The sequence below is a fragment of the Neopelma chrysocephalum genome, unplaced genomic scaffold (genome assembly GCF_003984885.1).
Source record: "Neopelma chrysocephalum unplaced genomic scaffold, ASM398488v2 Primary Assembly neopelma1_71, whole genome shotgun sequence".
NCBI lineage: Eukaryota > Metazoa > Chordata > Aves > Passeriformes > Pipridae > Neopelma > Neopelma chrysocephalum.
The window spans coordinates 1,070,778-1,082,684 of record NW_020897731.1 but is presented as its reverse complement, the minus strand read 5'-3'; the positions used below and the strand labels follow the sequence as shown (position 1 = coordinate 1,082,684).

The window sequence follows — 11,907 nt, the reverse complement described above, 5'->3', positions numbered from 1 at the left end:
AGAATTTTTTTGCTAATATCCAGTCTAAACCTCCCCTGGTGCAACTTGAAGCCATTTCCTCTTGTCCTTTCACTTGTTCCTTGGGAAAAGAGACTGAGGCATCCACCAATAAATGGTCAGTTCTGTGGTATCTTTGATAGATATATAAATTAGCAAACTCAAAGTTTTTAGAGATACTTCAGTGAAGCTGGATATAAAAGTAGACATTGATGATACATATTGCAACCCTCACCAATTCAAGTAATTTAAAGCAAAGCCAGAAGACAAATGAATAAATGAACTCCTTAATGTGTAGTACTTCAGTACTCCTCAACTTTTTATTATTTCTTTTTCTAAAAATAATGATCTAGGACTCCTGTAGTACTTTTTTTTGCTCATGACTTTCAAAAGCATTTACGAATTAAGTGCACATACTGTAATGAAACAAAGAGGCAAATGATTGAAAGGAAAGGTTCAAAGCATATAGCACACTGGGCAAGAGGCAAGCAATGGAACTAGATATAAATCCTTGTCCAAGGCTCAATAATTTATCCATTTGCTGTTAACTTCTTATAAAACAGAGTGTTAAAATTTTTGGGCTCAGAACTAACACTTTTACCTTTATCAAAGGTTAAATAAAACTGCTGGCATTTAAAAGTATTTTTGGAGTCACCATCATGACAGAATTGGGCCTCAAAGGATTTTCTGAACTTTCTGAAGCCAAGTGGGAGCACAAATGGTACCAGGTGCTTTTAAGACACACTAGAACTTCTGAAAAGCAGTGAAGGTGGGCAGAAAGAAATGGGTTTGATAAGTAAACAGAGCAGTGCATTTATCATCTGTAGCAATGGGACCTGTGCTCTGTTGATCCCATGAACAAGACTGGGGAAGAACAAATGGATTCACCACTCCCTCACCCAGGTGGGCTTCAGCTGCCTCAGCGGTGTCCATAGACCAGAGACTCCAGCAAGCAGCTGCTCATACCTTGCTGCAGATTTGGCCCCAGGTATCTTGTTTCTTGGGTGGACACAGAGAAGAATTAGATACTTTATGTTGTACTTGTGCAAGTTGCATCAAGGATTATATCTGTATATTAAGAGCATTTCTGACCCTGTAACATATTTAGTGGCAACCAAATAACCAACCTTATAACTTACATGGAATATACAACTGTATTGCCGTGCCTCACAAGAGCATCTGCATTGTAATCACAGAGAAACATCACTGGCATTTGGAAAGGAAGAAAAGGATTTTCAATTCCAGATATGACATTATATTCAGAAATTCTTCAGTTAGCACCTGATCCTCTGAAATGCCACTTCTACAGAAGAGTCAGGTACCTTCCATGCAACTTGTTGTGGTCAGGGATTTCCCACTGCTCAGCCTTTAACTAAAGTCTTCAGCTGTGTATGGAAATACACTTATTTCCTTGTTATTTATATTCCACTCACAGCAGCTGTGGTGAGACTTGGTGCTTTAGGAACTATATTCTTCACTACTTCAGAGTCAGTAGATCAGGAAGATACATTTGACCTACTGGACATAAACATAGTTTGTTTTATTTGGGAAAAACAAACCAACCAACCAAAAGCAATATTTTGGCTGGAGTTCTAAAGAAAACGTCTGTAAAATATTTGTATGTGACTGTGCCTCTACTGTGTTATGGGCTGTGAGGGAATGGGATTTTGCAGGGAAAGGCAACATGTTGTAGGGCTCTCTAGTTACTAAATTAATTCTAAACAAAGAAAAGGTTTGTGCACCGGATCCAGCCAAATGTGTGTTAGAATTTGTACACAGATGACATAAAAATTCTAGAGATTTAAAAGGGCTAAGGGTTTGCTCATGTATAGCAATATATGTGCATCTTTCCATAGAATATTACTTTGATGCTATCCAGACACTAGAACTTTTATTTATTATTAGGAGGAAACAGGTCTTAGAGTGATAGTCTAATTCAGGTTGGAAGGGACCTCCATATGCCTCTAGCCCAGCCTCCTGCTCAAAAATAGGGTCAGCTGTAAGGCCAAACCAGGTTACTCAGGGCATTATCCAGTTGTGTCTAGAAAACCTCTAAAAACAGACAGTACAGCCTTTCTGGGCAACCAAGGTATTTTATTACATAACACATAAAAACCTCAGGGATAAGTAAATGCATTGAGTTAATTGAGTTGTGCTTGATTAATCAGAGAACAAAATGGTTAATTTGCATCCAAAAGTCCTAATGACTCTTTAATATGTTTATTCCCAACATTTTAGGTTTTTGGTTTTGTTGTTTGGTTTTTCTTTTTTTTTTGCATTACCAAAATAGAAAAGGAACAGCTATTCTTGTAGTCCTGTTAAATATCTTTTCTGTTTGTTTCTTCTCTGAAAGAAGGGGGGTGGGGGGAAGCAATTTCTGTGATTAATTAGTAGTAACTTTTAACGCAACAGAAATCTATTTAACACACAAAATGTTATGCCACTTTTTGAAAACATTGTAACCTGAGGGAAGCCTCAACCTATGTGTCTATCAGTTATGTTAAGCTGGAGATGGCAGAATTAGGTAAGAATGAACTGCTGCTGAACTCTTCAACAGACAGGTTCCTTTTCCTTTGATATTTACTATGGATGACTACTTTTTAAAATTACTTTTAAATCCTTTTTTTTTCCCTTCAAGACTATAATTGGGGACAATCCCATTACTTATTATGAAAAGTATGAATTTGATAGACATTGACTGACACTTCTGAAGGTGGTAAACACTGTCAGCAACCCACCTCTGTACAAAACATTCACCTGGCACTCAAATTCCCCCTATTGTCATTACTGTACGTGAAAAATACACAGAGTAGCCCCAAATGTTTGTTCCCAACAGTACTGCCAGTTAGGGATTCCATCAGGCCTAATGTTTTAATCATCTGTGCTATTTCTTGACTCTTCAACCTTTATTTTCACTGAGTTTCCAGGTAATTTCTGGATTAGGTAGGCATAGGTTCAGTAATCTCAAGGGAGGTGACCTTCAAAGTCTGAGAAAATGATGATCTAGTGATCCAAACTGTATCCTGAGAGACTTGCACTAAAAGAAATGGGAAATATGAAAGATCCCTGGGCTTATAATTTTTTTTTCTAATTTTTCCTGAATTTGAGCCTTGACCCATAAATAAGGTTGGTTATTTCAATGACTAGTTTTGGGGGATCTTGGGTCAAATTTTTTTTTTAAGTAGTATTTGTGATTTCTGTACTTTGCCACGAGTACAGAAAAAGTTCACCCCTTTGGGGTATAAATCATAGGTCAGAGTTATTCCCTGAGGGTACTTGTTCAGCACACAGGAAAAACAGGCATCTAGAAATGGTAGTGTGAATCCAGCACTGGTGACTAAAACCACAAACACAGTCCTTAAAAAAAGGGTAGCAATGTTAGTGCTTCCCTACAAACTGGAGGCAGTGCCTTCCTTCTTCCTTATTCTGCAAAGTTCAAACTGCATGAGCTACCTACCAGAGGGAGACAAGCAAAGGAGACACATTCAGTTTGCGTATCCTGAGAGGATTCATGTGCAAGTTCTGCAGACCTATGACATTCACAGAGGCAGAAACAGAACTCTCAAGCACAGGTAGAACTTTATACACTGGAGCTTAGCAAGTATCTGAGAATCAATAGGTGGGTTTGCAATTGGAAGGATCCACATAAAGTAGAAGCTTGTTAAGATTTACCTACCTAAATGCCTTAATCTTTTGGTTTCTCATCAGAAAAAAGGGCATGACAATCTCTCCTTAATGCATAAAAGCATTGACAGACTAAGTATAACAAAGGTTATGAAGCATTTAGATAATGGAACTCAGAGCTGAATGCCCATAAACCCAGGGGCCTGAGCTACCCAGGATCCAGGAGCCTGGAAGTCTCGGCTTCCTGGCACCTCATCCAGCAGTCTGCCCAGGAGCCAGCCAGCCAAGCCAGTAAGCAGTCGGGCCCACAAAAGCTGATTAAAGGTCTCCTGATTTCCATTATATATGGGGTAAACCAGACACATTCTTTAAAGAAGGATCAGATTTCATCAAACTGGCTTTTTTTGTTTGTTTGTTTACAGAAAAACATGTCATCAGGAATCTTTAATCACTTTTATTGTGAATTGCGTTGTTAAAACAACACATCCTGTTTCTCTGATGTGCCATGTGACAAAACCAAAGTAGTGTCTGATGGATTGACTAAAAGTCTCCCTTTAATTACCTACAGAAATTGCTGTTGATGTAAACAAATCAGTGTCAACCTTAGGGAATGCACGTTTATAGACACTTTGAAACTCTGCACACAAGCATTTATTGGTGATAAAACTGTGTGGCTTGGAGTCAGTCAAGAATCTGTAGTAACTCCTGTTATTCCACTACAGGTACTTATGCATAGCACAGCATGGAAGCACCTCACAGGCAGTCTTCCAGAGAACCCTCCCAGCAGAGCTGAGAGGAGGAGAGTGTCATTTGCCCTTTGTAGATCAGACACTGAGGCATAGGATGTAAAGCACAGCAAGCACAGGCTGTGTATGGTAGTCAGACTGAAAGCAAGGACTGGTCTAAAGAGTGCAAAAAGGCAACAGAAAGACAAGGTGAGTGTGTCTGCTCCAGTGGGAAGTGATTCAATAGGCACATATTTCCGTTCTCTAATCTTTGCTGGACACTTGAAATTGTTCCTCTCAGTAGAGCTGCAAGGGCCCCAACAGAACAGCTCCACACACTGTTTGCACCAAATCTGATGAAAGACACATCAGAATAGGTGGTCTCAGATAGGGCATCCCCACCAGAGACAAGATTAAGCCTTAGTTTTCTTAGTTCAGCTGTGCTGCTTTCTTTTAGAATTTACCTGGAGTGGCTGAGGTTTTTCAGGATTTCTAATATTCCTCCAAGTATTTGACATGTGTTTGCTTTCCAGATAGAGAATGTCCTTGTGGAATGAGAGTGTAAGTCTACTGAGAGATAAAAAGCTAGATCAAATAAAACATTTATGTGCCAAAAGGAAAGGCATTTTAGCTGCATCACCTTTATAAATAGTCTATCGGTGAAAGCACTCAGTGAGGAAGTGGGAGACCTCAGTATTAATTTCTTACTCAAGCAGACTAGGTCGAAAGCGATGCTGTGCTGAGTGTTCCGCTACAGAGCAAATAATTTGCAATGTTGGGTCAAAGGCACAGAGAACTAAAACATGAGAAGCATGTCCCCACAGTCTAGGGTTAGCCCCTCGATTAAGTATGCTGTACATCTTGGAACCGGCTCAGGTTATTAATTCTCTGATTCATGTCACCATCAAAAGACCTACTTCCAGTGGCCTGCTTTCTAATGTATTAGAGGAGACTTAACATGATGGAGGCAAATATGAATCCTCATCTTATTCCTGTTGTCAACAGGGTGAACAGCTTTCTCTGTCAGCAGACAGCTATCAGGAAAGAGCATCATGCAAAATGAATGACTGCTGTTGAGAAAAATGCTGAAACACAACTAATTGATTTCGATGGAGCAGGCAGCTACATTTGATTTGTGCCGTTTACATTCAGGACCTATAATAAACCATTTTTGTTAAGAGAGGTACATATAAACAAATGGAATTAAGTGTTGGTCTACTTTTCATTAGATTTTTCAGACAAGTGTAGTAAAGAAAATTGCTTTACAGCAGAATGCTATTTATTGAGAGAAAAGCTCTCTTTTTTCCTAGTGTAAACAGTATCATCAGTGTAGTCTATGAAAAATAAGCTTCTGCAATTCTCCATTGATTTCTGTTTTCCAAAAGAAAAAAAGGTGGTGGTGGAAGAAAGACTGGTATTGCAGTAAGATGTTAGATCAGGACTAAGACACCAGGTTTCCATACCTACTATTTTCCATGCCTCTCTGTCTTTTTTTTTTTCTGTAAGATACTGACAATCTTTCTTTACCTTATAAACCATTGTGAAGTTGAATTAAAAAATGTTTAGAATAGTGTAGTGAAGGACATGCCAGAGGAGAGAGAAACTACTTAAAATGTCTTCTGTCATATTCTAAGGGCTGCCTCTTCAAACAAAGGCAATGTACCAACTGTAGGTATTACCTTAATTCAGATCAAGCGTGGTAGTCACTGTGAGTTGAAGATACCCCACAGTAACAATTATTCACCCACTGGAGGACAGGGCATATGGTACAACCATCTGAACAAGACTCTCTGAGCAATTTGCCACTTTTTGCTTCCTTGAGAAGCAGTATTTCTACTGTTTCTATGTTTCTTACCTCCCTAAGACTTTCTTAGGAGTTCAAAGTGTTTGGGACCCACAAAATTAAAGTCAGCTCAGTTATCAGAATAGGATCCTGGGAAATTTCACAACACACCTGTGACTCTTCAAACTCCTGATTACTCCTTTTTCACATGTTTTAAGTGTCAGACTCTCCTATTTCTGCCCTGAAACAGAGATATGCAGGGTGTATAATATGAACTGATGCTTTTTGCTAAAACTAGACTATATTCAGTGTAGCATTATTGATGCTACATAGCCTTTGGGTCCAAGTGCCAAACTGCATTTTTGGCTCAATTTCAAGGACAAAGGACAAATTTAAGCTTGGCGTTGAACACTGAAGTGACCAATCCTCTATCTGCCCTCTCTTGTGTCATCTTTTGTATGGTCTAACTGACCCACACATCTGGAAGACAAATTAACATTTGCTATTGTGCAACAAAAAAAGGCAAATTCCTCCACTGTACTTGGCTGCAGTGCAAAGAAGGTGTGTAAATACTAATTCCCCCAGAGTTGTGGGTTGCCACTTCCTCATGCACTGTTCCCCCTCCAAATTAGAGCTTATTGCCTGAAGCATTTAGTTGCTTTCTGCTCACCAACCAGGTCACAATAAGCAACCACGAAAACAAACTCACAGATAGCATCTGGCCTTCCTCTTGCACAGCTTGTAGGTGTTCTCTCCTTCTTGAGAGTAGTCACAGTTTAAGGTCAAAACATTCTTCTGAAATACATGTTGTTACTCACATTTCCTGCAAAATCCTTACACTTCTCAGCTGCTGTTCTAACCAATGCCAACTTCCACAGACCAACAGTTTTCTTCTCTGAAAGACAGATGCAAGCAGGTAATGCTCTTCACACAGCTTATACTAAAAATATACAATAGGGTTTGTTCCTCTGGTTATATAGTCAGAAATACCTTAATCCACATCTTCTATGGGTTTGAACAGTAGAAAAAGTTAAGCGGAGAGGATTGTATTCCTTCTGTTCTCCTACATTTACGCACAAATGTTTGCTTAAATTCCTCAGGCACAGTTACTAAAAAAGAGGCAGTGTCTACGGAAGCTCCTAAAGTCCTTGCCCACACTGAGTAGTTTCTTCATTCACAAGTAAACTGAAGTTTCCTGGGATTACTCACAAAGGATAATACAGGCCAATCTGGGCAAAGCTGTATTTAGTCTTTCACTTCAGATCGGCTTCTCAGAAATCTCCAGTCCTCTTGCAGCAACATGATTCTTATGAACAGAGATCACACAGAACAACAAGGGCCTGCTTCTTAATTCAGACGCTGATTTAAAACTGTGATCCTGTCAAATCTCCTATATATGAGGCCCCTTCCATCTGCCTCAAGCCTTGAAGAGGCTAATTCTGCGTTTCTCACTCACGCAAAACTCCCACAGAGGCAGCTGAAGGACAGCAGCACTGAGTTCCCATCCCAGCTAAGTGACACTGTTCGATATTTCAATACCCAGCCAACAATGGCACTGTTCAGAAAATTGTTTTTGAAAATGAAACATTAACTTCTCACTTAAGACTGACAGAAAATTTTCTTCATGGTGAAATGAGCAAATGAAGAGTTAAGGATGAGGTACTTGTTAAAATCGATATGGCTTCACAGCAACATTTCATTCTTCCGCAACAGTAGAGAGTGTTTCAGCCAGCTCATCAGATGTGATCAAAGAAACAACTTGACGCATTTAAAACATAAAATATCTTCTCCCTTTTTTTTTTGAGCAAAAGCTGCATAGACTATTTTTTTCCTATGTATGCTATTAGCCAACTTACAGTTGAAACACAACCACAGTGTGAGTAGCAGAGCTGACAACTTTTTATGAAAAGTTAACACCACACAATATGTTACAAACAATTCCAGTCTTCAGCTATTACAAGTAATAAGAGAACACTGTAATTAAAAAAAATAAATCAGCCCCATTTTACTTGAAGCATATTCAGTCGTTACATTAAAAACAATTTTTATAGAAATCCTCTGTATTCACTAATCTAGGGGGAAATGCACTTAAAAGGGGTGTAAACTGCACATCTTTATTGATGAATATTACTTTTTATCTAGCTCAGAAGAAATAAGATCCTTTTGAACCACTGAATCAGATTAGAAAGATTGAAATTGTGTTGAGAAAAGAGATTAAAACCACAGAAAATGCCCTGTTTTCAAATATGCTGCTGCACATAGATATTCATTATCTGCATCAATCCCTTTTAAACTTTTGGAAGTGCAAAACAAAAACAGAAGTATCATTTCCTTTATGTTTATAATGACCACAGAATATTTTTATCGCAGAGAACTTACTTTTAAGGCACATCAGTCATTCCATTTATACTTTATGTCAATTAAAATCTGACTGTCAATTAAATTTCACCTCCAGATTCCCTAAATTCTACAAGGGAAAATAAAAAAAAAGGAAGGACTCTGTTTACAGGCCACAATCTCATTTCAAAAGCAGTGCAACAGTGAAACCACTGTGAGTCTGCAGACTGGGAAAACCCTCTAAACCAGCAGTAAGTGACAGAAGCAGACCTTCATCTTGGCAGAAATGGGCATCTCTAATGAAGCCATCAAGGAGCTCAGAGGTAGTAGCCAGGTACCATATGTTGCTTTGGTGATTATATAGTTTCTTCAGATTAAACAAACCTGAACTTTTTAGCTACATCGCTACCTACAAATAATACGAGCTTGTTTCAGCTCTTCTTGATGTAACTTTAAAAAGAATTCTCCATTTTGCAAAAGAGAAAATGGCTTGTAATTTCCTCCTCTCTGTTGCTATTTTTTCCTCTCATTTCTCTGCCTCAGGTACATATTTGTACCAAACCATTTGTTATTTAAACTATGCCCAAATCTTTTCACACTCTGAGCATTATTTCAAGAAAGTATCCAGGCAGTTATGCACTTAGGACTTTGAAAATGTCTCAGCTGTTTCTTTAGTGAAATCAAGCAAACTTCTAATGCATTTGGTGCAATCATCTAATACCTACTTCAGCAGAACTCTCACTTGAATATAAGTCTGTTGAATGAACACCAGAACTTCAGCCACTGACAATCTCCTCTTCCAGGGTTAAGTGAACTAAATTCTTATTATGAAAAACTGATGAAACAAAGTGACTGCTCTATCATTTCTCCTTATGACAGAGAGATTTCAAGAAAAGAGGCTACAGACACCTGTCAGAGAGAATGGAGGGAGTAAGGAAGGGGATATCTAATGATTCTCAGGTATAGATTCAATTTAGCTGTTTTAAGAAGCCTGTCATATGTGATTCGATTTCATTCTTTCAAAGAGCTGTTTGCTATGGAAAGGTTCATTTGAGGCAGATGCCAAATCCTGCTGCCAACGGAAGGAGCGATACACATAGAATGGAGCAGTATTTACCCCATAAACAGAACACACACCTTGCAGCAGCACAGCTAGGGAAGGGATGTAAATGCTCAGCTGAGTCTTACACTTGATATGCATCCAGTGATGAATATACAGACACCAGTCCCTGCCTCTCATTCTCTTCATTGCAGTTTATGACATTTTGTAAACCCCTGGGAAATATGGTTTGCTTTAATAACTATTCAAACTATACTCCCCTCTTCCTCCCTCCTCCCAACAAAATCCTCTGAAATCATAAACTAGAAATGTAAACAAGAGAAGAGAAAGCAAGCAACATTAATACTAAAGGTTTGGAACAGCTGCACCTTCTTTTGAGATTTGTTCACATACGACACTGACAATCTGTAATGTATGCTTCTTATTAAAAAATAAATATAAAGGATTTAGTTGTCCTAAGACTGTAAATACGAAGGATTTAAAGACCTTAGTGGTGTGGTGATTGCTCTTCCTCCTAAAATCTGCATAGCAGACTGCCTTCAACTGCCTGTCTGAGAATGAGAGCAGCACAAATCCAGCCCTGAGATTAGTCTTTTGAGGGGCACTGAAAAAGAGGGAGGGGACGGGGGGAAGTTCCCCAGGGCACACGCAAGTGAAAACTTTTTTCCTTTTATCTCAGAAAATGTTAGGCAAAGTCACCAAAATCACTTTTTTTTCACTATCTGCTCCAGAACAACAAGGTCCTGATCTGAGAGGGATGGAGTACTGCCTGGCGATCCATCAGGGGCAAATGAGGTCATGTGGTGTATGTGCTCTTTTTCATATTTCATGAAAAAATGCAAGACTCCTAGGTTTGTCCCACTGACTAATCAAAAACTACAGAAAGAGAGGAAAAATGTTTCCCATCCAGCTCTATAGACAAGACCTCTCCAAAGGAAAAGAAAACCCCATGCTTTCTGTTTGACTTCATCCCTCGTGCAAAATCATGATTCAGAAGGTTTTAACAGTACAAAGGTTTATTTAGAAAAGAGTTTGGATTGTTCTTTAGGGTTTTTTGGCAAACATTTAAATCCTTTCATAACTCAAAACACTGTCAGTGTCTGGTACTTTGCACTTTCCTTCCCCACACAAGCAGTGAAAGCCAATTTCTTACTGGGACAAATCCACCATAGGCCCAAACTGCTCTATTTATAAATACTGAAATCTCCACCATCACTGCCACTTAACCCTTTCCTCTTGAAGTCTGTCTTTGTTTTTCCACAAAACTCCAGAGCCCACAAAAGCTCACTGCCTCCCAGACTCAGTATCTTAGCCTATTTTCCTCTGCAGGCTCCCCATGCCCTCCATCAGGGCTCAAAGACAATCGCTCCCCTCCCCATTTACCCATCCAAACTCCAGCACTGCTCCTCCAGCACCATGCTGCCCTTCTGTACCACAGTGAATGCCCTCAGCCTCCCCAACACCATCCCTCTAACCCACAGCGTCACCCTGCTCCACCAAGGGGGCCAGCCCTCTTCCCTCTCTCTAAGCCCAAACCCCATGTTCTCTTCCCTCCCTTCTTCTCCAGCATAGAGCCTTCTCCTTCTCTTTTAACTCTATTCCTTCTCGAGGCAAATCCATCCCTCCAGCTCAGTGCCGGAAGTTCTTCTTCTTCTTCTTAAAAAGAATGTGTTTAAAGGACCTGCGGAAGTCCTGATTGAAGATGGTGTAGATGACTGGGTTGAGGGAGCTATTGCAATACCCAATCCAGAAGAAGAACTTGAAGAGAGTCTCAGGGACCTCACATGCCTCCCGGCAAATACCATAGAGGCTGTAGCTGAAGAAGAATGGGAACCAGCAAACTACAAAGACCCCCATGACCACAGCCAACACAAAAGTGAAGCGCTTCTCCCGGGCCTGGGCAACTTTCTTACGGCAGATGCTGCTACGCTTCCGGCGACGGCGATATGAGAAGAACTGCATGGAGCGATTGCTGGCGCGGGACAGGCGGCTACTGGAGTGCTTGGAGGAGTATGAGTAGGAGAAGGACTGGCTCTTGCTGCTCTTGCGGGGATGCTCCTCCCGGCTCCGCCTCCGCCTGCTTTCTGAGGTGCTGCTCTCCTCCAGCTCAATGTCCTCCAGCTCAGAGGCTTTGCGCCAGTGGTGAACTGAATAATGTCCATTCTCTCCCAACTGCATCCTCATGGACGTGCAGCCGCCAGCAGCGCGGCTCAAGCCATTCTCAGTCTGGGAGGACCCCTCTGGCATCGTACGCTTCTCAGAGAGGGTCCTGGTCCTTAGCTTGGCCACGCGGTAGATGCGGATATAGACCAACACCATGATGAGGCAGGGGGCAAAGAAAGAGCCTATGCAAGAAGAAAGGATGTACCATGTCTCATCAT

At 40.3% G+C, this 11,907-nt stretch overlaps 1 protein-coding gene across 1 annotated transcript; it reads right to left on the bottom strand.

The window, feature by feature from the left end:
- Nucleotides 1-2,231: 2,231 nt before the first annotated feature.
- On the bottom strand, nt 2,232-11,905 carry ADRA2C (adrenoceptor alpha 2C; the record flags this gene model as incomplete). Its single annotated transcript, XM_027686310.1, has 1 exon — nt 2,232-11,905. A coding segment is annotated over one exon (750 nt), but the record flags the coding sequence as incomplete, so codon positions are not given.
- Nucleotides 11,906-11,907: the final 2 nt, after the last annotated feature.